This window comes from Arctopsyche grandis, chromosome 9 (assembly GCF_051622035.1).
Source record: "Arctopsyche grandis isolate Sample6627 chromosome 9, ASM5162203v2, whole genome shotgun sequence".
Lineage (NCBI taxonomy): Eukaryota > Metazoa > Arthropoda > Insecta > Trichoptera > Hydropsychidae > Arctopsyche > Arctopsyche grandis.
Window position 1 is genome coordinate 13,060,566 of NC_135363.1, and position 24,331 is coordinate 13,084,896.

The 24,331-nt window shown below is 34.6% G+C and overlaps 1 protein-coding gene across 2 annotated transcripts; it reads left to right on the plus strand.

The window, feature by feature from the left end:
- The first annotated feature begins 456 nt into the window (after window positions 1-456).
- On the plus strand, window positions 457-7,151 carry Rm62 (ATP-dependent RNA helicase Rm62). Of its 2 annotated transcripts, XM_077438048.1 has the most exons (6): window positions 464-674; window positions 3,204-3,320; window positions 3,723-4,703; window positions 4,886-5,124; window positions 6,105-6,283; window positions 6,574-7,120. In XM_077438048.1, coding segments are annotated over exons 1-6 (1,728 nt in total). In that variant the 5' UTR covers window positions 464-672; the 3' UTR covers window positions 6,784-7,120. The 2 variants fall into 2 exon arrangements, with proteins under 2 accessions (XP_077294175.1, XP_077294174.1); XM_077438049.1 differs by lacking the exon at window positions 3,204-3,320 and having other exon boundaries at window positions 457-674; window positions 6,574-7,151.
- The last annotated feature ends 17,180 nt before the right edge of the window (window positions 7,152-24,331 follow it).

A 24,331-nucleotide genomic window follows, 5' to 3' on the forward strand; every position in this document is an offset into this window, starting at 1 on the left:
CGAATAGGCTGCTAAACCACTGAACCGATTACGATGAAACTTTCAGGATTTGTTGTGTGCATGTCCGGGAATATTACTGTGAAAAAAAAACGGGAATGAGTGTCATTGCAACGCAATAATTTAAAATGTGTTCACTACCTGCGTTTTTCCGACAAATTGGAACGGGAACGAGAATTGCATGCGTTATTATGGCATTGCAACGCATGCCAGGGTTCAGCTAGTTTATAATATAATTTGTAATATAAACCGCTTAAACAAGGTTAATTAAATTTATTTGAATCGAAAATTAATATTTTCGTTGAAAATTGAAAATTGATCGTTGAAAAATAATAATATTCAACGGTCGTCATCGTATCTTTGATTTATTTTCGATGTTTCCATCCAAAACTTACATACATACGAAGTATCTTTCGAAATTATATATTAGATTACGGACGTAATATGCACCGTCTGAATAGAGTGTAAGTTGGTGGGTCCGTTGCGATGTACGGTTGGTAGAACCGGGCCGTGGTAGTGGCACAGCGAGATGGCAAGCAGTCTTTCGGCCGGAGTCGTCGTCGTGTGCAGTCGTTAGCACACTTGCGCTCCGCAACCAGCCGACTGCTCGTACCACCGCCAACACTAATCCGGCCGCATCGACGCCCGCAGCCACCCATCCGCCCTCTGCCTGACATGTAAGCACACCCCTTTGTCTTTCGCCACTTGACGCAAGCCCCTTTCTTTCCCTTCGATCGCCCGTCGCATCCCCGAACGAGTTCCTTACTCCTCGCTCCTTGACCTATCACACTCTTCGTGTGTCGTCACTCAGCACGTGGACGTGCGTCATTTTCCCATCGATTTTACCAACTATCATTTTCTGCCAACTAATGCTTCTTCTAGGAGAATCGATTTTTTCGCTATTCCTATTTCGCGGTTGCGGCGAGTTTACGTTTTTCATTTTTTACAATGGCGTCGCCACAAAACTCAAAGGCGGCACGTGGCGACGCAAGCCCTAGCACGTTTTTGCAACGTGATTGTTATATCTCTTATCGACCAGTGGCGTGTCGTGCACGAATACGCCGCATGCAATTTAATTAATTACAGAATGCGGCGCAGGCGTTACAATTAAATTAATTACATAAAAATTTCCTTTGTCTGCATTGAAAATATACATATATTTTCGGATTCATATTATTCGAATTCTAATTATGTAATTGCATTGAGGAAATGTAGACAATGGACATTCTATTTCTATAAAATTTCATGGGCAACTTCATGGGCATTCTATTTCTATAAAATCTACTATTCGCCTTTCAGATTGAAATCATTGTCTTCAAAAAAAAAAAATCTTCATTTTTTTCTACTAATCGACTAAAATCCTCTTACCAGAATAACCAGTCATTTGAGTCGTGTATAACCAGGGCTGTGAAGTTGTTAAAAATTACACTACAATTTTATTATTAAATTGAACCTATTTAAATTATCGAACTTTCAAAAAAAAAAAAAAAACCAATGCATAACCATTCAGATACACTATTGAGTGATGAATTTCATACCTTAAACTATTTATGTGTTCGCATTTGGCATAACACAATCAATGGCTCTTATAAAATATTGGACCTATCAACTTTTGATGTAAACGTGGGAAAGACTCAATAGATGGAAACACTCAAATCTGCAAACATCGAGTCACTCATAGTTGGAAATCAATATTCATATACACTACAATATAGTCGCCAAAATGTTTGCATTTGGCATCAGATTGGTCAAATATTGGTCCTTTCTTTAATTTGACCTAAACATTGTATTGAGTATTGTTTCAGTAATTCAATATTCATATACACTTTTATGATTAAAATACGTGCATGGAACTAATACACGGCATGGTATGTCTAGGTGGACTCAAGCTGCGTTTCTTCAAATATATGGGAGTCGCTGTTAATACAAGGAAGATATATCACAAAACTTTAGGGGTGATTTTGGTCTGGCATAGATCAAGCGTGCTAGCGGTTTTTTATACACGTGCAAAACTCTAAACTTAACAGCCACGTGTTTTTTTTTATATACTTTAGCAGATGCAAAAAAACATGTATAGCCACTCTTGAGGCACGCAGTCTCGGAAATCTCGTTTTCATAAAATGTTTTCGGTGATATTTCATTCTTGTATTGATCCTATATTTGAAGAAATGTAGGAGAAACTTGTCGAAGTAATATGGTAGTACGAATTGACTATTAACTGGGAGCGCTCTTTCTCTGAAATCTACGGAGACGTGCCGTGCCGTTCCCTTCAGTGCGTTTTCGCATTCGGTGTAACGGATTAGTCAAATATTGATCCTTTCCTCAATTTGGCCTAGACATTAGGAAAAAAAACAAAGAAATCTTAAAATTTGAATACATAATTTATTGAGTCACTCATGGTCAGTAATTCAATATTCACATCAGAATCGCTCGAATTTTTTTCCACTCCACAGCCTTGATAATTTTCGTTTTGCCATGATTGGGGGCTTTGTAATAGTAAAGATTAGGTTATGTCTAATGATGACGTCAAGCAGGTGATTTTCCACCACGTTGGTCGGAAAATGTTTAACGTAGCTAATTTGACGATATATATACGAAGTAAAATGGGCCGGGCATTTATTTAAAAGCGCTCATTCGAAATAATTCCAGTGTCTAAACCGACGCCATTTTGTGTGTTGTTATGTGCACAGTTGCGGGTGACGCACAAAATGCGCAGAAACGGCTTTTGCAATTTTCACTTGGCCTCATTCAATAGTTTCGTTTTTTTTCCTTCTATTTTGTCTTGTACCGTCTAATAGGAGTGTTCCTTTTTTATTATACTCTCTTCCCGAAATCCCGTATAATTTTCTTCCTTTTTTTTTCATTCATTGTTGAACCTTTTGTAACGACGTGATGCATTTCATGTGTTGCAGCACGTACTAAACAAAGGTGATATAATTTGAGAAATGTTTCGGTTCGTGCTCGTTTGTTCGCATATTGAGCACGGTTTTTGCCATTTCACACACTATTTGCTCTAGGGGTTTTTTTTTTGTTAGCGGTAGTGGGACAGCTTAGCTTATGTATAATATATAATTTATATCTAATCATACCGCTACGAGTATAGTAGAAATTTTGCCACGATGTGATGAAAATTTCTAATGTATTTATATCGATATAACATGTGTACACGGTGTGGTAATATAGTCTTTCTTTTTTTGTAATAAAAGGGCTAAAGCTATTTTTGCTAAATGGCAAATGCCAGGAATAGGAAGACTATACGCCAGTGCCATTCGTAAATCTTTTGGATCTTCTGTACCGTTTGATACAATGCCAGATTATGATTGGTAGGTATTTCTTTATGTATATATTTTTTTTGTTCTTAGAACTAACATAGAATGCGGAAACTTAACAAACACTATTTTTTTTATTTATATTATATTGGAAATGGGTTCTGAATGAAATGATTTTTTTACTGTGATTTTTCAACTTATATGGAGTTATCGTAAAAATTTTAAATTAAGATTTTGACTCCTATAAAAAATGCACTAAATATTTATTCTGAATGCATTTTCGATTCTGATGTTATTTTCGCAAATGATTGATGAATTTATCATCATATTTTATTTTCAATTAAATTTAAATGAACATTTGCATTATCAGATTTTATATTTTGAGTTATTTTGATTTTCATTAGTTTTTAATTTATTAAATTGTATTAAAATATTATATTTTTCGTTTATTTAAAGGAAGTCAAGCAGCAATAACAGACGCTTCGGACCTAAACCAAGTAACGGAAGCAGTATGGGGATGGGGAGTAAATTCGGTGGTGGAAATAGCAATGGTCATAAAAATGATCTCGGAAAGAGCCTTCGCCAACGTCAATGGCATGAGAGTGATCTTCCGCCTTTCCGAAAGAATTTTTATGAACCACATATCAACGTTGTCAATCGGCATCCACGTGAAGTAGAACAATACAGGGAATCGCACAAAATTACTGTAAGCGGCCCACATGTACCGAATCCAATCCAGAGTTTTGAAGAATCTCAACTTCCAGAATACGTCTTATCAGATATCCGCGCCCAAGATTACAAAGAACCCACTCCGATTCAGGCTCAGTCGTGGCCCATCGCTATGTCTGGAAACAATCTAGTCGGTATCGCACAAACTGGCTCAGGCAAAACTCTCGGCTACATCTTACCAGCTGTTGTACACATCAACAACCAGGAATCTGGTCGTACAAAGGGGCCCATTGCACTCGTTCTAGCACCCACAAGAGAGTTGGCTCAACAAATACAACAGGTCGCTTCTGATTTTGGCGGTCGATCGTATTTGCGCAACGCTTGTGTATTTGGAGGTGCCCCCAAGCACAAACAAGCCCAAGAGCTACGCCAAGGTGTAGAAATTTTAATAGCCACTCCTGGACGTCTCATTGACTTCTTGGAACGTGGTACAATTAGTTTAAGTCGATGCACCTATTTAGTATTGGACGAGGCTGACCGCATGTTAGATATGGGTTTCGAACCTCAAATCCGCAAAATTATTGAACAGATTCGCCCCGATAGGCAGGTTCTCATGTGGTCCGCTACATGGCCAAAAGAAGTGAGGAAACTCGCTGAAGATTTCCTCGGTGACTATATGCAAATTAATATTGGTTCCCTCGAATTGTCTGCCAACCACAACATCCACCAAATCGTAGATGTTTGCCAAGAACACGAAAAGGAAGACAAGTAAGCATCATTTTTCCCTTGATAATAATATTTTTGTGCACAAATGATGCAACAAATTCAATGAAGTGCCTTGATTAAATAGCCATTATCCTCTAAGAAGATCTGATATATATATTTGACCTCATGTTTTTATGTTTTATGTCTTTATACACATAGCTGATTTCAAGTGTTTTTGTTTGTAGACTTAATGACCTTCTGCAAGAAATCGGTAACGCTCAAGACCCCAACGCAAAAACTATCATTTTCGTCGAAACTAAACGTAAAGTAGAAAATATCACAAGGGCCATCAAGAAATTTGGCTGGCCTGCAGTATGTATGCATGGAGATAAAACTCAGGATCAACGCGATTTTGTTCTAAACCAATTCCGTCACGGCAGGTGTAATATCCTGGTTGCTACCGATGTGGCTGCACGTGGACTTGGTATGTTCTCCTTTCTTGCTTATGAAAATATGTGAATTTTGTGATGTGTGTTCCCTTTTATTCTAAAACTCTTGGATTTAAAAAAGTATTTACATTACTTGATTTGAGATTTTTATCACTGTTTCAGAGGCACTTGCCGGATGAGTATTGTGTTCAATTTGGTGATTGTGCACCGGATCTAGTTGAATTAAAATGCGACAAAATGATGGCTTGATGTACTTTGCAAGCTGTCAAATGTGGCAAAGCTAGAATGTGAATGCAATAACTCGTCATGTGCCTCTACACTACCATCACTGACCAGGAATGTGAGGCCGAAAGATATTGTGTTGTCAGCAATGCCTGATGACAGAATTATTATAAATGAACTTGAACTGATTGATAATTTTCATGAACTTAACTGATCCGATAATCTTGATATAAATGCTATTAACGCATATATATTGATGAAGAGAGATTATAGAAAGTAGTGAAATCAGTTCCAGAGGGATTTTCTGATACATTTCGGCCGACTGTTGCAACCTGCGTTGAAAATCCAATTAAATTTCGATTACAACAAGTGGGTTACAAAGTCCTGGATTCAGTGATATTGGTTCGGTGGTGTGAACTGTGATAACTTTTATAAAAAATTCATATTGTAAAGATGAAACATGTATATTGGAGTGGGTATAACTCCAATCTGCTGTTGAGATTTTTTCGACTTGTAAGTATAATTCTTAAATTTATGGTTAAGAAGTGCATTCATAAAGTACTGCTTTTTATGCATATGCATATTATTAATCCTCAGATTAATTACATTTCATACTAATGTATTTCTGGATTAGTGGTATTTATTTATCTCTGAAGAAGCAAAGTTTATTGATTTCGATTTAATCAAAGCTAGAGGTTTTTTTATGCAGTCGTGACTAACAATTACATCCTCGGTCGAAATATACTACGGTTCTAGTCCTAAATGCATTATTCTAATTGTATGTTTTTTTTAGATGTGGAAGGTATCAAATATGTTATCAATTTTGATTACCCTAACTCGTCAGAAGATTATATTCATAGAATCGGCAGGACTGGTCGCTGCAAAACAAAGGGCACCTCCTATGCTTTCTTTACACCTTCAAATAGTAGGCAAGCCAAAGACTTAGTGTCCGTACTTCAAGAGGCTAATCAAGTTAGTAATCTTTTTGTATTTAAAAAAATTTGATCCTCGCAACTTTGGCATGGGCTTGTTTGAATAGTGGCAAGACATGAATGCGTTTGCGAGGTATAACAACCGTTACGGTGAACTGGATATGCCTTCGGTGTCCACACAGTCAATGTCTGGATCCCATCCTCATAAGCTTCAACAAACTTTTTCAATATATACATATATATATATATATATATATATATATATATAATTTTTAATTTTGTTTGATTGATTTATAGCTTTGGTTATTAATAAGTCTGAATTGTTTTCAGGAAATAAATCCAAAATTACAAGATATGGCAAACCAATTTGGCGGATATGGTAACAAGGGTTGGGGTGGAAGGTCACGATTTGGTGGCGGTGGAGGAAGCTTCAAGCGTGGTTCCAACTTTGGTCGACCCAGCAATGGAAACAATTTCAGAAGACCTGGAGGCTTCAGCAAAGGATCAGGATCATCACACCAGAGATTTAACGAGAATTGACAAAAGTCTTTTTATAGTTTATTTTAATTTATTTATATTTAGACGAGCGACCAACAACTTAATGTGTTGCTGCAATATACTTGAAACATGAAGGTTTCTGTACACGTATAGTTGCAGCAAATTTTCTCAAGAAAAAGTATTTTGCTATACGATTAGTATTGCAACATTCCATGTGTGTATAATGTGTCTTAACGCGGTTTATACGATTATTTTTTAACATTATAACACAATACCTTACGCAAATTTCATGTTCTTTTGGTATCTAGAATCGGACTCAAATTCTGTATTGTTTCTGATCCAAATGTATTACTGTTCGAAATAAAAAAAATTAACCAATAATTGTCTTTTTTTTCCATGAGAATTCTTACACATTCGCCTTTTATATAATTTGTGTTAATTGTTTTGTCAAATACGTATGAATTTGTAGTGATTAGCAATATTGGAATATAAAAATTTCAATTTTGAGTTCTGATCATGGAATTCTGACCCTACTAAAGAAAATTCAGTAATTCCGTATTACAATTATATTCTGACATAAAATTATGATTGGAAACTGCCAAGCGTAAAGTATTGGTCAGTTGAGGATCTAGTGAAGTGAATGCTGAGAACTGACTAATTAGCATAAGCTAGGTCTTCAATGTTTTAATCGATATTTGGGCTCACTATTGCATTAGGCTTATGCTGCGTACGGACCAAACCAACGACGAATTTGGTCCAACGATTTAACCAGCAGGATTAAACCAGTAGCGTACAAAATATCGAAATAAAAATTAAATTTAAAAATTGAAATTAAATATCAAAATTAAAAATATTATTATTATATTAAAATTAAATTCAAATATCAAAATAAAATCATAATCAATATATTAAAATTAAAATAAAATATTGAAAGTTAAAACAGAACATGCCCAATTTAAATAAATTTTCGAGATTGACCTAAAATTAGATCATCAACAATCACACAGATAATCCTCGACTTTTGTTTGTCGAAGATGCTTTGACTTACGTAGATGCGCACTAAGATCGAAAAAAAAATCAAAGAATTATTATTTTTACTTCCCCGTAATGCGCAGCTACTGAGCATATATTATGTGTAAGTATGGGTGACGTCTTCGATCTCTTCAACCCGAGACGTTGTCTGTTTTATCAAAGGAAATTTTTTTGTCTTCAATTGTTTCTCGTCGTAATAAATCAATTAATTAAATCATTTCAGAGGTAAATTTTATCGGATAATGTCTTCAATTGTTTCTCTCGTCGAAATAAATCAAATAATTAAATCCATCTCAGAGGTAAAATTTATCGGATAATGTGTGATTATTAATTTTATTTCGACGAAAGAAAAAAAAACCCTTTGACAAATCACCGACATTTTTTTTGTTAAATATTTCATCGACGGCGAAACACATTGGTGTATCGTGACGACTTATAAGAAACAATAACAAGGTTTTTTTCGCTCGTAATTATAATATTTCTCTGGTTGTAATGCATAATATAAGCATTTTCTATCAAAATGTACGAGGCCTTAAATCTAAACTGGATGAATTAGGTTCTAACTCGGCTATTCAATGTGCTGACATCCTGGTACTAACGGAAACCTGGCTTGACGACTCTGTGCATGATTCTTTTTAATTTACATTAATGACATCTCAAAAATAATTAAGTATTCAGACTATCTTGTATTCGCCGATGACCTTAAGCTTTTTAAGACAGTTAAGTCTCATAGTGACGCAGCCCTTCTCCAATTGGACTTAGATGCGCTGTCAAGTTGGTCTGTCGATAATAAATTATTTTTTAGCATTCAAAAATGCTGTGTTCTCAATGTGACAAGATCTTCAAATCGCTTGATTTATCCATATCGCCTAAGTGGTGTTGAATTAAAGTTTGTAGATGAATAATGTGATTTGGGGGTCTTGTTCTCGAATAATTTTCAATTTAAACGACACATAGACAATATTTGTTTGCGTGCAACAAAAATGCTGGGATTCTTACTAAGAGTTAGCAAACCTTTCCAGAGTACGTTGGTGCTTAAAATTCTTTATGAATCTTTAGTACGTAGTATTCTAGAATTTTCTTCTATTATATGGAATCCTACCCATATAACTCATTCATTGAAGATTGAGAGAATCCAAAAACGGTTTCTCAGATATCTTTATTTGAAACAGTGTGGTTATTATCCTTGGCTATATCCTAGTGCATTCCTATTAGGGGCGTTAGGTTTCAACTCATTGGAGTCTCGTCGGAATATGTTACTGGGAAGACACTTTTTTAAGCTGTTGAATGGGATAATACACAATCGTCAGGTTCTAAAGGAATTTAGGTTTAATGCACCTTGTAAATTCAGGGACTTGAGAAATCGTGATTTGTTTGTTCCTCCTGTGGCTCGCACAAATATGTTGTCAACGGCTCCTATATCTAGAGCGATATATCTGCTTAACAGGATTTCTGGTGAAATTGACCTCTTCAATATAAAATATACTAATCTGGTTGAGTGGTTGTTGAGGAATGCCAGTGGTTGATTTTGCTATAAATATTAATGATTGTTATTACTTTATCTATGTTTTTTCTTTTTTTTATGATTTTAATGATGTTGTGTTAATATTGTTATTATTATAAGTTATTATTACTGTTATCATGTTATTATTACTGAATGACCGGCCACAGCGACGCGTTGGAGATCTCTGTAATGTCACTGTGGCTAATATGTTAAATAAATAAATAAAAAATAAAAAAAATATCGTCGTAATTCAAAACATTGTTGTAATTCAAAACATCAACGATGATCTAATTTTAGCTCAATCTCGCTCGTTAGCTTAATTTTGATATTTAATTTAAATTTTTTTTATTTCATTTTTATTTCGATATTTTGTACGCTACTGGTTTTAAAAGTTGGCCCAAAATCTTCGTTGGTTAAATATTTCCGAAGGGGGAAACACAGTAGTGTATCGTGACGACTTATAAGAAACAATAACAAGGTTTTTTTCGCTCGTAATTATAATATTTCTCTGGTTGTAATGCGTTTTGTCGTAATTCAAAACATTGTTGTAATTCAAAACATCAACGATGATCTAATTTTAGCTCAATCTCGCTCGTTAGCTTAATTTTGATATTTAATTTCAATTTTTTTATTTAATTTTTATTTCGATATTTTGTACGCTACTGGTTTTAAAAGTTGGCCCAAAATCGTCGTTGGTTTGGTGCGTACGGACCATTAGACTGCACTGCCGCGGCGCGACCAAATATTTGTATGATATGAAACGCACTACGAGTGGCGCGACACTGCGCGTCAAAGTTTCCTTTTGCACTGACTGGATATACTACGCTGCGTCGTTGTAGCGCAATGTCGCCTAGTGCGGTCGGGTCTTTATGTGAGAAAAAGCCTTGTAAAACTTTTTAGGTTCAAAACAAATGAAAATTTATAAATATGTGGCTTAGTAGGAATCTGCTTTAAGCTGGTTTGAGCCTTGGCTAAAAAGAATAAAACGTGCTTGTAATTTTTGTGGACAGATGTCACTACATTTTTTTTTTCATAGAAATTGAAATTTTCATGCTGGAAAAATAATAAAATATTGATATTTCATTTCCTTCAAGAAGAATGCACTTGGATGTTATAGCTCTGCACAGATATGTAAGCTCTTGAAATTCAATGGAAACTCTTTTTATTTCTTTTTAAAAACTCCACCTTTGCCTTTCATACGCCGAAATTAAATCAAATAAAAAACTCCTCCCGTATTTGTTCGCAATAATTATGTTTTTGTTAAATTCTCTTTCTGCCTCGGGACTATTTTAACCGTATTTTATTTTGATAAACCGTTTGCTCTTGTTTATTTTGACGGAAAAAATCTACTTTAGTTTTTCCGAAGGCTTCACCGTGGATGAGATTTTTAAACAAACGTGGATGAGTTTGTTTGCGTCGAGCAATTTTCAGCGTAAACTAAGCCCTCAAACGCATATTAAGCCCTCAACGAAAACGCGAAACAAATTGGTTTGCTCATAACGCCATCCACACAACGGACAAATATGCATACATATGTATGTATGTACAAGCACGTTGGGTATAATATATAAATATGCACCTGCAAAAGAAAAGATTTGAGGAAGAAGACGGCACATACATATTTTATGTTACTAAAATATTCAGGGGTGAGAGTAAAATGTGCATACGAAATTATAGCTATGATATTTCAATTTTATAATTAAAATTCACTTCTACTAGAGAGGTGATACAATTCGCTGGTAGGTTTCAACTAGTCCCTTTGGAGTCGTAGAATTTTCAATCCAATTTTGTCATTCCATTAGGTATGGGGCCGTTGATGTCCTGTCTCAAAATAGCGCTTCCTAATTCTATCGACTTTCACAATAGCGTAGGTTTTCCATTGATGTGATAGAGTTTTCGCATTTTTCTATTCAATATTTTTCCTTGGTACTGACGAAAGTATCCACCCTCGTTTGGGTTGAAATTCGAATATAATAAATATTGATTGAAGTTTGGTCTCATATTTTTCAGTGCAAGCTGAAGGTATTGGAAACGTAATGGAATAACCGTATTTAAGACGAGGGGTTCCGATCCAATTTTGGATAAGGAGTAATAGAGAACACCTAAGAAGGAAAATTTGAAGTTTTTTAAAATCAATTTCATTTTAATGCACTACTTTAAGCTCGACTGAAAAACGAATGAGGGGAAAATTTTTGAAATTTGAAGGGACAAGTATTGTTTTGAAAAAAAATCAGTGCTAAGATGAATCAGATTGAGTTGTATCTTAGAAAAATTCAATTTCATAACATACTGTACTTTCCACAAATAAATTCAGAAAAATACTGTCTGTGCCCCTTTAAAACCCAATGAAAGAATTCCACAAAAAATTCTTAAAAAAATAAAGTCGGGACTGAGGAGGTTAATATACACACAGGTGCTGTTGAAACTCCATGAACGTGTATGTATGTATGTAAATGTGTATATGAACAAACAAACTAATCAAACAATGTTTAAATACATACATTCACCAGCAGAGTGGTCACGGTTCGATTCCCACTATTGGCTGTTGGCCAGACCTTGGTTTCTGACTTCAGGTCAATCGTTTGCCAATTTTTATGATTTTCATTGAAACGGTTATTGTAAATTAGCATCTCCTTTCCTATCTCTCTTGCTAATCTCAAGTTATTTAACGTCTTGAGATTTGCCAATGCTGCAAAAATTTCTCTAGTTGCCACTGTGAATGATGTTTGTATGAATTCGCATTGTATAAATGCTTGTATTGATTGCATTGATCGTATTAGTACAATCGTCGCTTTGGAGCGATCTGTAAAGGTGAGTACATGTTCGATTGAAATAAAAATAAAAATAAAATATGAGAAAAGTTAGTAAAATAATAAAAAGCCAATAAAATGCTATTAATGTAATTGAACTTACGTACATATCATCATCATCATCACTTACAGCCATTTGCCATCCACAGCAGGATGGTGGCCTCTCTGGTGTCATCTCACACTTTCTGATCCACCCACCTTCTCTCCTCATGCACTCTTACATTCTTTCGGGTACAATTCGAACACTTCTTTCATCCATATATCGTCCGTTCTTCAAACTATATGAGCCGCTTGAAACAACTTTAATATATTTATTCTCAGCATTATATCCACGTCTAAAGTTGACGTTGGTTAAAAAGTGAATGTACGAGTAGCTTACTTCGACTTTCGCAAAGTCGTTGATCGTGCCAGTAATGACGCTCTTCTGATCAGGTTAGCCGAAGTGGGATTTTCACCACGTTTTCTTAAACTCTTTGCTTCTTATCTTAGTGATAGGAAGCAATTAGTTAGATATTGTATTTTTGAATCTCCTCCATATTTGACTAAATCTGGTTTAATACAGGGATTCTCTTGGGCCCCTTACTATTTACCATTCTTATAAATAACCTCCATAGGAGGAATATCTAATGCATCATGTCTCTACTACGTCAAATTATTCTTTTCTGTCAAGGATAAGAGGCAAGCCTCTCTTCTTCTAGCTGATATTGACGCTGTCCTGGAGTTCAGTCCTATTATAGGTAAAGAATTTAATATTAATAAATGTGCAATTATGAGTTATGGGTGTGAACGTTCGCTTAGATGTCACGGATATTCCATTGGATTCGTCTTTTTGAAGCGCGTGGAATCTATGGTTGATTAGGGTATCACTTTTGACCATTAATCCACCTTCACTTTCCTTTCGTCGACTCGGATTTGCCTTGAGATGTGCAAGGTTATTCTCCAACCCTTTGTCTTCTCGACTATTTATCAACTCGCTTGTGAGAAAAAAGTTAGAGTATAAAGCGATTGTGTGGAATCCACATGAACTTAATTACTAATTACTGTCTATTGATCGAGAAAGTGCAAAAAGCATTTCTTCATTTTCTATATAGGAAAAAGTATGGGTATTGCCCATATCTCTACCCTACTCCCTTTCTTTTGGGTATGCTCCCGGTATGCTTTGGTATAATTTCTTTGAACTTTGAATTTCAGTTCCAATGCCGGATTCCTGTTTCAGTTCCAGTTCCGGATTCCTGTTTCAGTTCCGGTTCCGGATTCTTGTTTCAGTTCCGGATCCAGATTCTTGTTTCAGTTTCGGATCCCTTATATAGGTTTATTAAAAACCATTCGTTTCCGATTAGCTGTCGTTAAATATTATTTTGTTCGATTCAAATAAATTCAATAAAAAAACAAATGAATTTTTACTTTATTTGATTAGCTTGACCATGGTAATCTAATTATTATTGTTAGATTACCATGGGTAAACGGTTTATATTACTAATACCGAGCGAAGCCGTGTAAAACCACCAGTATAATATATTTTAAATTATCATCACGAATAGTTTTAGTGAGAAGTTGATATATTCAGATGCAAACCTCGATATATTCAGATGCAATACCGTTCCATAATTTTTTACTATGAAAATACAGATAAATTTTCAGCACTAAAATTAGTCAAAATAAAACTATAATTATCCAATAACGCCGTTAAATTCCCGCCGTTGTAAAAGGGCCTACTTTGATTCTTCAAAAACTTTTCAAATATGCGTAAATATACGAAATTTGAATAGTAGTTAATATAGAACAAGCTCGAAACCTTCTGAAATATTACTAAATATGTACCATTATCACCTCACAGGAAGCTTCCCGATCGTCACACACCAGATACAATCTTTTCAAACTTTCTTCCGTCTTTCCACATCGCGATTCCTCAACTCCCAACAACCAATCGCGCGGAAACTTTAACAACCTAAAAATTTCCCACAACCGTTAGAAAACATAGAAATTGCACTCGGGAGGGGAAAACAGGTAGCAAATATCACGGTATCGAGGAAGCAGACAGTCGTTATGTGATTTCCGTCTCTACGTTCATCTGATTGTGTCGGAGGCCCTCGAGAAGGGGGGGCGGCAGCGGCGTCGTCCGGGGCGCGCTCGAGGGGCGCACGCGCCGCCCGGCCGCCGCCCCGGGGCGCAGGCGCCCCACCCGTGAATGGGGCGAGGGCGCGCGCCCCGGCCCAGTGAATGGCAGGCCCCGGCCGCCGCGCCACCGACGACCCGCGACCCCCTACATAAAATTCAAAAACCGACCCAACGACCAATCAATCTCGACCGGGACGCGCCGGGCACGTGCTCGCCCCAGCGTCTACAACAACCCCCCACTGTCGCCATAGTCAGTTTTTCCACTTTTCACACAGATTAGTTGTTTTGTTGTTGTGCAACCGTCGCTTTTCGACTATGTGATCGCGCCAACCCCTCCCCCGTCAAACATGGCATGTGAAGTGAGAGTTGATGACTCGTGATGCCCTAAAACGAGTGTGAAGATCTGTTTATTCAACACAAGTGTGCACTACTGATACGAGGAACAAATCCGTTTGGCAGGTTATGGCAAAAGCTCGCCGTCTGCACGTCAAAGGCGTCTAAGATGAGCGGAGATTTGCTCCAGCGCGTCTGCAACAAATCTCTGGTGAGTTGACTGCAACGAATTCATTTTTCAATTTATTTCCTATGTATTAAAAAAAAAAAACATTTTTTTCGCACTGAAATATATTTAAATTCAATTCATGTAAAAAATGACTTTAGATCTACGTATACAATTGAAAAGAATGCAACGCGTTGATGTCCCTTTCGAAAAAAATGATATTGTAATTCGGTTTTGTATCGCATTTGATCGTTTAAGGGGGCGTAACTTTAAGCTCTTCCCACGCAGTGAGAACGCGTGGGCTTTCACAACGCTTCAGTTTCCACAAAAAGATTGATTTCATCCATGAAATCGTACATTAACTTTAAATCGCTGTTGATTTACATTTCATTGATGAAATAATATATTTATTCCGAACATTTTATGAATGAAATATCTTTTCGGTTTCATCTTACAAACATATGAGAAGCTTTCTGCTATATTATGTACATATGTATGTATATCTCCCCCACATAATTGAGTATGATCTTTTTATTTCAAAATATGATATTTTTCATTATAATCCGATGTTAATGATCACAACTGTTTACAGATAATACAATAAATCGTACATATAATTAAGCCAATCATATGGTGGAGATTGCATATTTGAAAATAAATTATTATTTTATCATATATGTATTCTAATGTTGTACTTTCAGTGATAATTTTTGGCTATTATTATACACGTCACGCTTGTCAGTCTAGGTGACAGAAAGTCAAGAAGTAAGAGACAATGATATGATATATGGAAACAATATGATGGTGTCAAATTTGTATAGAAAATTCTTAACATCTTCTCAGAGTCGTCGTCATAAATCAGGGAGATTTACAAATATGAAATCAGGAATTGTACATTTGGTTTGGAAAATTAGGGATTTTTTTGTATTTGATTTGATTCATTGTCTTTGTATTTACATTATTTTGGCAGATAATCGCAATCATTTGACTCTCTCCTGGAGGATATAGAGCGTGTCAGTGGATAGCGGATTTATTTTGCATTTTTAATTTTTATTAATTAAATTTTATATGAATAATAGTTAAAATTACTTGAAATTATGAAAGAGGCTGGTACGAAAATTCGAACAAGTATTTAGGCTGCGGTGGAAGAAAAATTAAGTCAAACGATGTATTTTTTGGCATAAATATAATCTATTCGAATAATTTCAAACATGAAAGTTCCGAGAAAAAACTTGGAAATGCAGATTTCAGTGCATACTTTCACTACAATATTTTTTATTATATATTATATATCGTTGTAAAATACCTATATAACGATAAAAAATGGAACAATTAAAAAATGAACAAAATATACATACATATTATATTATACACACATATGTATGTATATGCAAAATCTTTTGTAGTAACGAAGTTTTGATCATCGTACTCAGTCTCAAAAAATTGGAATAATGAGAAAATGATTAAAAAGAAAAAAACATATCATTCATTGCTATTTTCCTAAAATCATGGAAATATCACCAAAATACTTTGAGGATGGATGAAATTTAAATATTTGCTGACAAGAAAAACATATATATATATATATATATATATATATATATAATATAATATAAATATATATATAATATAATATAAATATATATATATATATATATATATATATATATATATATATATATATATATATATATATATATTATATAATATAAAAATATATATAATATAAAAATAAATATAAATTATATGCATAACATAACTCCAATAAGGATTAAGCTTGCATTTTTATTACACGTACTTTTTTATTTTTAAATGCTTTTTATTGTTAATAAATTATGTTCAAAATAAATCTTATATCTATTTTATAGCTACTGATCTACTGATCATTGTCTATTTTACAATTTTATTTTTTTGTTAATAATAATGGTTTATTCTTATTTTAATGTTAGTACAATAAGAATAAGTGAAACATAAAAGAGCCTTGTAAAAAAGCTCAAAAACTTATTATTATACATACTTAAATACGTATAATCACTATACTTAAATCTTATAAAATCACTACATAATGTATATCAGAAAAAAAATTCACTTTAATAATATTAAAATATAATGATCAGTGTATATATATGTAAGTATTTAATGATCGGTGACTCTCGAGGGATTTGCTCGCGGAATTTGATTTAGCAGGAAATACGAGTAATGGAATAATGGGGGGTAGATCTCACGAGAGAGTTTGAAAAGATGTGATTTACTCGTATGCATAATATATAAAATACGTATACATACATACATACATACATATATGTACATATCTTCGGTGATACTTTAGTATACCTTCACATATATACTTTAGTATGCGATCTACCTTCACGTTTTTACTTTAATATGCGGTCTCACTGTCTCAGTTCTCACGTGTGACACTGAGACTGAATAATACCGACCCTAACAACCTAATCTTAAATGAATAGGGCCAATCTTAACTTAGCCTAACCTATCCTGACCCTTTATTTGAAATTTTTATTTAATTAAGTACTTTCTTATATTTGTTTTATAACTTCCACCCACCCAAGCAACGCCAAGCAATTCAGTTACTATTGTATGTACATATATGTACATATGTAGTTTCAATATTATACAGCGCTATATTGCAATATTGTTTCCGCATAAAGGGATGGATATATTACATATATTACGTTTATGTCGACAAAGTTCAATATTGAACTTAATATTATTGGATGCAACTACCATGTGTACTTAATAAGGTTTGGAATGTACATATGATATTTGATTTGACATGAAATGGTTAATGGTCGTATTTGAACTCACGTGTTTGTATTAACGATGGAAATAAATAATATTAAATTTATTTTTGTATGAATATTGAATTATTATAAAAATATTACATCCGCAAATTATACCCGTACTGAAAAATACGGTACATGCATGTATGCTTTATATTCGTTTACTATTTCGTTTCTTGGAGTAAAAAGGTAGAATATAGTGGAAAGGGAAAGCGTAATAGTTACGAATAAAGATAGAAGAGAGAAAGAGACAATTAAGGAAATCTATTTCTGCAATTTTAATGGGCACTTATCAAGGATAACGAGTAAGAGACACGCAGTGCTATGCTATAGCGATTTCACAGCTAGGCCATATGGATGATCGGGCTATTAAATATGCATAATAAAACCTCGACGTATCTGAAATATTACGGTAAAGCGCTCTCTAGAGGATTACATTTTTATTAATCGTCTTTTTATTGCAAAATCAAATCAAATCGTTTATAAGGCACATTTTGGACATTTATGTATATGATCATCTGTTTGGTCACGAGTTTCACACTTTTGACGTTCTAAAAGCTATTAATTAGGTTAGTTTTTTTTTTCAATTGATGGATCGCAATCATAAGTGACATAATCCAAAGAAATGTTTCAGGGTTTTTACAGGTAATAAATTAAAAATTAAAAATCAACGTTTTCATGTGTATCTACAAATGTACACAAGTTTAGGGTTCAAAATTTGCTTTTAATTAAAAAAATATAAATTTCATTGATGATTCCGAATATTTATATTGTAATCCACTCACAAAATTTGGAGGATTATAATAGTTAATTTAATTTAAAATTTACTAAAAAAATATATTATTTACTTTTATCAATATTGTATAAAGTCAGCCGGCCTTGTTGCAATGTTTAATATTTAATTATAAAAATACAATTAATAATAAATTCAAGTAATTATAAAAAAATATAATATTTATTAACGAATCCGTATGATAGTTATTGCGGAAAACATCACCATTGTAAGAATTATCATTATCATGAATCCTTTTCTTTCCCTATCTACATATGTATGTACATACATACATACATACATACATTGCGCAACCTTCATCTCTTGTGTTCCATACATTTTCCAGAGACGTTATTTCGTCATTCATTCAATTTTCTTTTTACTTATTTTTCTTCTGTACCATCTCATGTAATACCGTTCTATTACTTTAATCAGTTGACAAGTCATTGTCACATAAAACTTTTTACTTGCTCAGATAAACATACATATTTTGGATTTTCAACAATGGACCTAGTAGAAAACTTGCATCGCATCAAAAAATTTCATCCATTTTAAACAACCAATCGATTTATATATCTTAACAAAAATTTCAAAATTTTTTTTTTAAGAATATTTTCTTAAAATAAATTAAATGATCAATAATCGCCTATTGAAATTTAATTGGTTCGATTATGATAAGTTTTGAGTAATCAGCGAGAATTCAAAATCGCCGTTTTCCTAGAAACTCTGTGTTAATTAATGTAAACTTATGTGTTACTTTGTACATACATACATTCATACGTATGTACATTATATAAATTTATAACTTTGTTATAATATCATTATATGTAAATTTTTAAGTATATGAATTTTATGAAATATAACACCGAACAACAAAAACTAAATTTACCGGAGCGGAAACTAATTGAATTCAAAAACTTAAAAAAAGAGGACACCTTTTTTACCAGGACAATACCAGGAGACGTACCATTTCCGGTCAACTTAAAAATTTGAAAAAAATTTACGTCGTATCGATAAGAATTTCAGTAACTGATACTAAGTTTCAGTTCGATAGGACTAACGGTGTTTTAAAAATCCCCAAAATAAACAGACACACACATTTTTTCTAGATCATGAATGCGTGATCAGTGATCGATTCTACGTTCGAATCAGTCAAAATCTCGAGTTCGAATTTTTGCATGATCACAAAACTTCATCTTTGTTACTACGTACATATACGTTCTCGTCCTACGTCCTCGTCAAACTGCTGGTTAGGTTTGGGGGTTTTGTGACTCCAAATCGATCGTTTCTCTATCAGAGTTTGCCAATTTTATCTGATCATTGTTGAAACGGTTCCTGAAAATTGGTATTAGATAATTTCCTGTTGTCACAAAATCTGTGTGTATAATTTGTAAAAATTATGCACAGTAATCTGAAATCTATAGATATCTCTATAGACATCTCTATAACTTCATGTTTATTATATGTATAAAAATTGTAATAATAATTGTACACAAAAAATCTAAAAATAATCCATAGATGTCTCTATGATTATTATTTCTGTACTGATTAATTGTTATATGATATGTATTCTGATTGTATATGTATTATTGTATTTCTGACCGTTATCGTACACTCGTCGCATTGGAGCGATCTGTAATGACGAGTTTATATTGATTGTAACAATAAAATAAAATATGTAGATACAGTAAAAATGATTAGTCTTCACTCTAGTAAGAAAAAAACGTGATATTTTTGTTGCTCAGAGTACCTAATCAAGCTAAAATGTCATATTTTGACGTAAAATAAGACATTTTTAAATAAAATACAGAAAAACCCCGATCTATGTACATACACAGAGGAAGCCGATCAATTAACGCCAATAAACAGGCGGGTGACAAGAAATCAACTATAAAATATTGATACAGTTAAAGTGCACTCCGTAACGGAAAATTACACATTCAAAAAAGGGTTCATGAATTTGCGCTAGATAATATTGTATGAGGCAGGTAAGAGGCGCACGCATCAGTCAAAGTGTTGCCTCCGTAAGCCGGTCGTTTCGCTGGGGCATTATGCGAAAAGGAAAAACGATAAATATTTAACGTCGTTGTAACGTTGTATCGCATTGGTGGGACGGGCGAACGGGCCTGCTAGTACTACATAGTTACGAGCTCGCTTTTATCCAATGAGCGCTCGTTAATGATTCAAATCCCGCGATGTGACTTTGATTGCGCGTCAGCTTTTGCGAATCGCTAAACACTCGAGTGAGTTTAATAATTTCAAGCGCGAAAAAGGGGGCTAATTGCGGTGCGTCAACAAAGTTTACAGACTGGCTTATCCCCACACTCGGACCACCGCATCCCTTCAACCCTTCAGTGACCGACTGGATCAACGTCGACCCGAATCACTCTTTTTATATATACATACATACATACATATTTTCGTAGCTATCAATAGATGAAGTTTTGTGATCGTGAGAAAATTCGTTTTTATGTTGCTAAGTGTGTCTGTGGATTTTGGGGATGATTTAACAATTGCTGCACTGTGATGGATAGCGAGTGATCAGAATTTATGTTTTATTTTATACTAGCTGAACCCGGCATGCGTTGCAATGCCACAATAACGCATTCCCGTTCCCGTTCCTGTTCCCGTTCCCATTTGTCGGAAAAACGCAAGCAGCAAACACATTTGAAATTATTGCGTTGCAATGACACTCATTCCCGTTTTTGGGCGATTTTTGTTCACAGTAATCTTCCCGGACATGCATACAACAAAACCTGAAAGTTCAATCGTAATCGGTTCAGTGGTTTAGGAGCCTATTCGAGACACACAGGCAGACAGACATTCAATTTTATATATATGTACTAGCTGAACCCCGGCATGCGTTGCAATGCCACAATAACGCAAGCAATTCCCATTCCCATTGCGGTTGCCGTTCCCATTCCCGTTCCCGTTCCCGTTCTCGTTCTCATTCTCGTTCCCGTTCCCGTTTTTCCATTGTCGGAAAAACGCAGGCATCGAACAAATTTTGAAATTATTGCGTTGCAATGACACTCATTCCCGTTTTTCCCCGTTTTTTTCACAGTAATCTTCCCGGACATGCATACAACAAATTCTGAAAGTTCCATCGTAATCGCTTCAGTGGCTTAGGAGCCTATTCGAGACACACACACACACACAGACATTACTTTTTATATATATATAGATATAGATTGTATTTAAAAATATACTGAATGAAGGGTCTTCATATTTTATGTATTCTTAAGACATCAAAACCCATTTGATTCAAATTATGTAATTGCGAAATAAAAACATTCATCAATATCAACAGGAATTCAGTACGCGCCGCACTCAACGGCCGGTGTGAGAATGATATCCACCTTGGAATGCTGGCTCTGCTTGAGTCATTATATTTTTCATTTCTTGCACGTATTTTATATTATTCGACGTTGAATGCACGATAAAATAATTTTAATAGCTAATTATAATAATTAACCTCGCATATTTTACATTAATTTAACTTAAAACACACATTTTTAGTTGGACCCTTGGCATCTAACTAAAGCCAGCACAGTGGATAGCGGATTTTTAGTACAATAAAGCAAGTGCTAATTCTATCAAATTGAAACTTAAAAGCAGTTACTGAAACATAAGACCGGACAAGAGGTACCTACCTCCTGTTATGGGTCTCCACTTTGTTATATTTCTTTGGATTTAATTTTTAATTTTTAAGATAATTTAAAATAATATTTTATTTTATAATTTGGAACTATATAATTTAAATATGTTATACATACATATTGTAACATAGAAATAAGGTAATTGGTAATGATCACCGATCAATGATCTCTCTGTGCTGAGAGTACACGCTGTGTATAATTCGACGGATCTGTTCCACGCTTCATTTGGAGCTTGCTCGGCGACGGAACAACAATAAATTACCTCTACCGCTACTCGATGCGTCTTTCACTCCGATCCCGTCCTTTTCAATATTTCTTCACGTCCACGCCACATTTATGTATGTACATACATACATATGTATGTAGATATATCAAAATTACGCGTTTTAAAACTTTATTTTATTTCGACTAATGTCACTATCATGTTTGTTTAAAAATATGTTATTATCTACTGCGTAAAAGATGCAGACAGAGATGTCAAGATAAAAGTAAAAGCTGATTCACTTTCATACATAGTGTACATATGTATGTATGTGCATATGAAGGGTAAATTATTTTTGAAAGCACTTATGGAGATTGCTGACATGATATATGTAAGTTGACTGCTTGACGATTCATCAACTTGATTGAAATATAATGAAATAAAACTCATATAATGACAGGTTGTATGAACTTTGACAGGTTTATTTTCATTTTCATATTGATAAATCAATTTGCATTGGATGTACATATGTACATATGTAAGATAGACGCATACTTCTATTTAATTTCTGTATTTCGGGGAAGTAATTCGTATTTTGACATATGTACATACATATATTTTGACCCAATATATTTTTAAAGCTATATATAATACATTCATTTTACATCCACTACAAGGGTACTGATGAAACTAGCGATTTCTGGTTTCATCGCTTAACATGCAGTCGACGAAATAATTCCAATTCATTCAGTTTTAAACTGACAACATTATAGCAGTGGACTCAGTTGAAATTGGTATAAACCAGCAACATACATATTTCAGTGGCTATAATGCCATAGTTCAGTATTTTTAATTTCAACAACTAAGGGGTCACGGGTTCGAGCCCTGATCCAATGTTATATGACTCCAGAGCGATCGTTTCCTATCAGAGTTAGTCAATTTATCTGGTTTCATTGTTGAAACGGTTGCTACTAAATTGTTCACCTACCCTTCTTTGTCACTATTATTTGAAAAATTTTTAGAAGTGTATAATAATATTGTAGCGCGGACGTGTAAAGGGTTTTCCGAAATCGGAGAGAAAGACACAGCTAGTGTGGTAGAGGTAGTTTATTGGTCTGCGCTCGTCGGTGCGCCAATTCTGAATAACCCACGATCCAGAGTCGCCCAATATTTATACTCATCGGGCATTCTCCGCATACATTATTGGTCGATGGGTTACGAGACCCCATTGGTTGATCAGATGATCAGCGCTAGTAAACCAGTGGCTGACGAGCGGCAATCACCCAATCTCTACGTTAAAATATTATAAATAATATATTTTTAGGGCATATATATGTACAGAGTTGACCATATTTGTCATGAAACCACGAACAAATAGTCAATTCCGTCAAATTTTGAACTCTTCCGAAAATTGTCCCGAACTATCTAAAGAAAATAACGTAAGCTTGGCAGCTATACGGGTGTGTTAAGTAAACGTGCGTTCATACGAACGAAAGTGAGAACATGGCTCGAATGATCGGTCCATGAAGAAGGAGGTGGGGATTTCGGCGATCCCTCGCACCTCATGTTGAATTCATCTCGGGGGTAGTTGGAGGGGGTGGAGGGTGGTTTTATATTTGTCCAATCGGGGTCCCGCGCGACCCCACTTACCCGGTTTTACGCGGCAACTGCCCGCGCCAAATGAATTATTAAAATCGCCCAGCGAGCCTGAGCCGGACTATCTCGCAAATATAAACAAATAATAAAATGAAGAAGGAGGCGTGGAGGGTAGGGGGGGGAGGGGAAAATCCCGGTCTTGTCGTGTTTACGTGTTTTATTGACATTCCGAAGTCCGGGATGCGCCCTTGTGAATATTGAAATTGAGGACGAGCAAAGTGTAAAACTTTCGTTTATTGTCGTCGTCGGCTAAATATGGACCGCTATTCTGCTATACATCTACTACTTTTCGGGATCTGACGGTCGTAAAGTGAAATTTGAGGGATTTCGTAGGGTTCACATGGAAGGTCTATTTGATTGTGATGTATACACGTGTACATACATATGTATGTATATGCGTTGAACCAGGGAAAAATTGTGTTTTATTTATTTTTGATGCATTAATATCTGCAATGGCTATTTCTTTTGTTTTAGAAAATGCATAAATTTATTTACATAAGTTGTCCGAAAATATGTATGTACATACATATGTATGTA

What these genes read in the sequence shown, in the direction of transcription:
- Rm62 (XM_077438048.1), top strand. An exon ending in TGTGGCTGCACGTGGACTTG is followed by an intron (nt 5,125 to 6,104) that starts GTATGTTCTCCT and finishes TGTTTTTTTTAG; the next exon opens with ATGTGGAAGGTATCAAATAT. An exon ending in TACTTCAAGAGGCTAATCAA is followed by an intron (nt 6,284 to 6,573) that starts GTTAGTAATCTT and finishes AATTGTTTTCAG; the next exon opens with GAAATAAATCCAAAATTACA.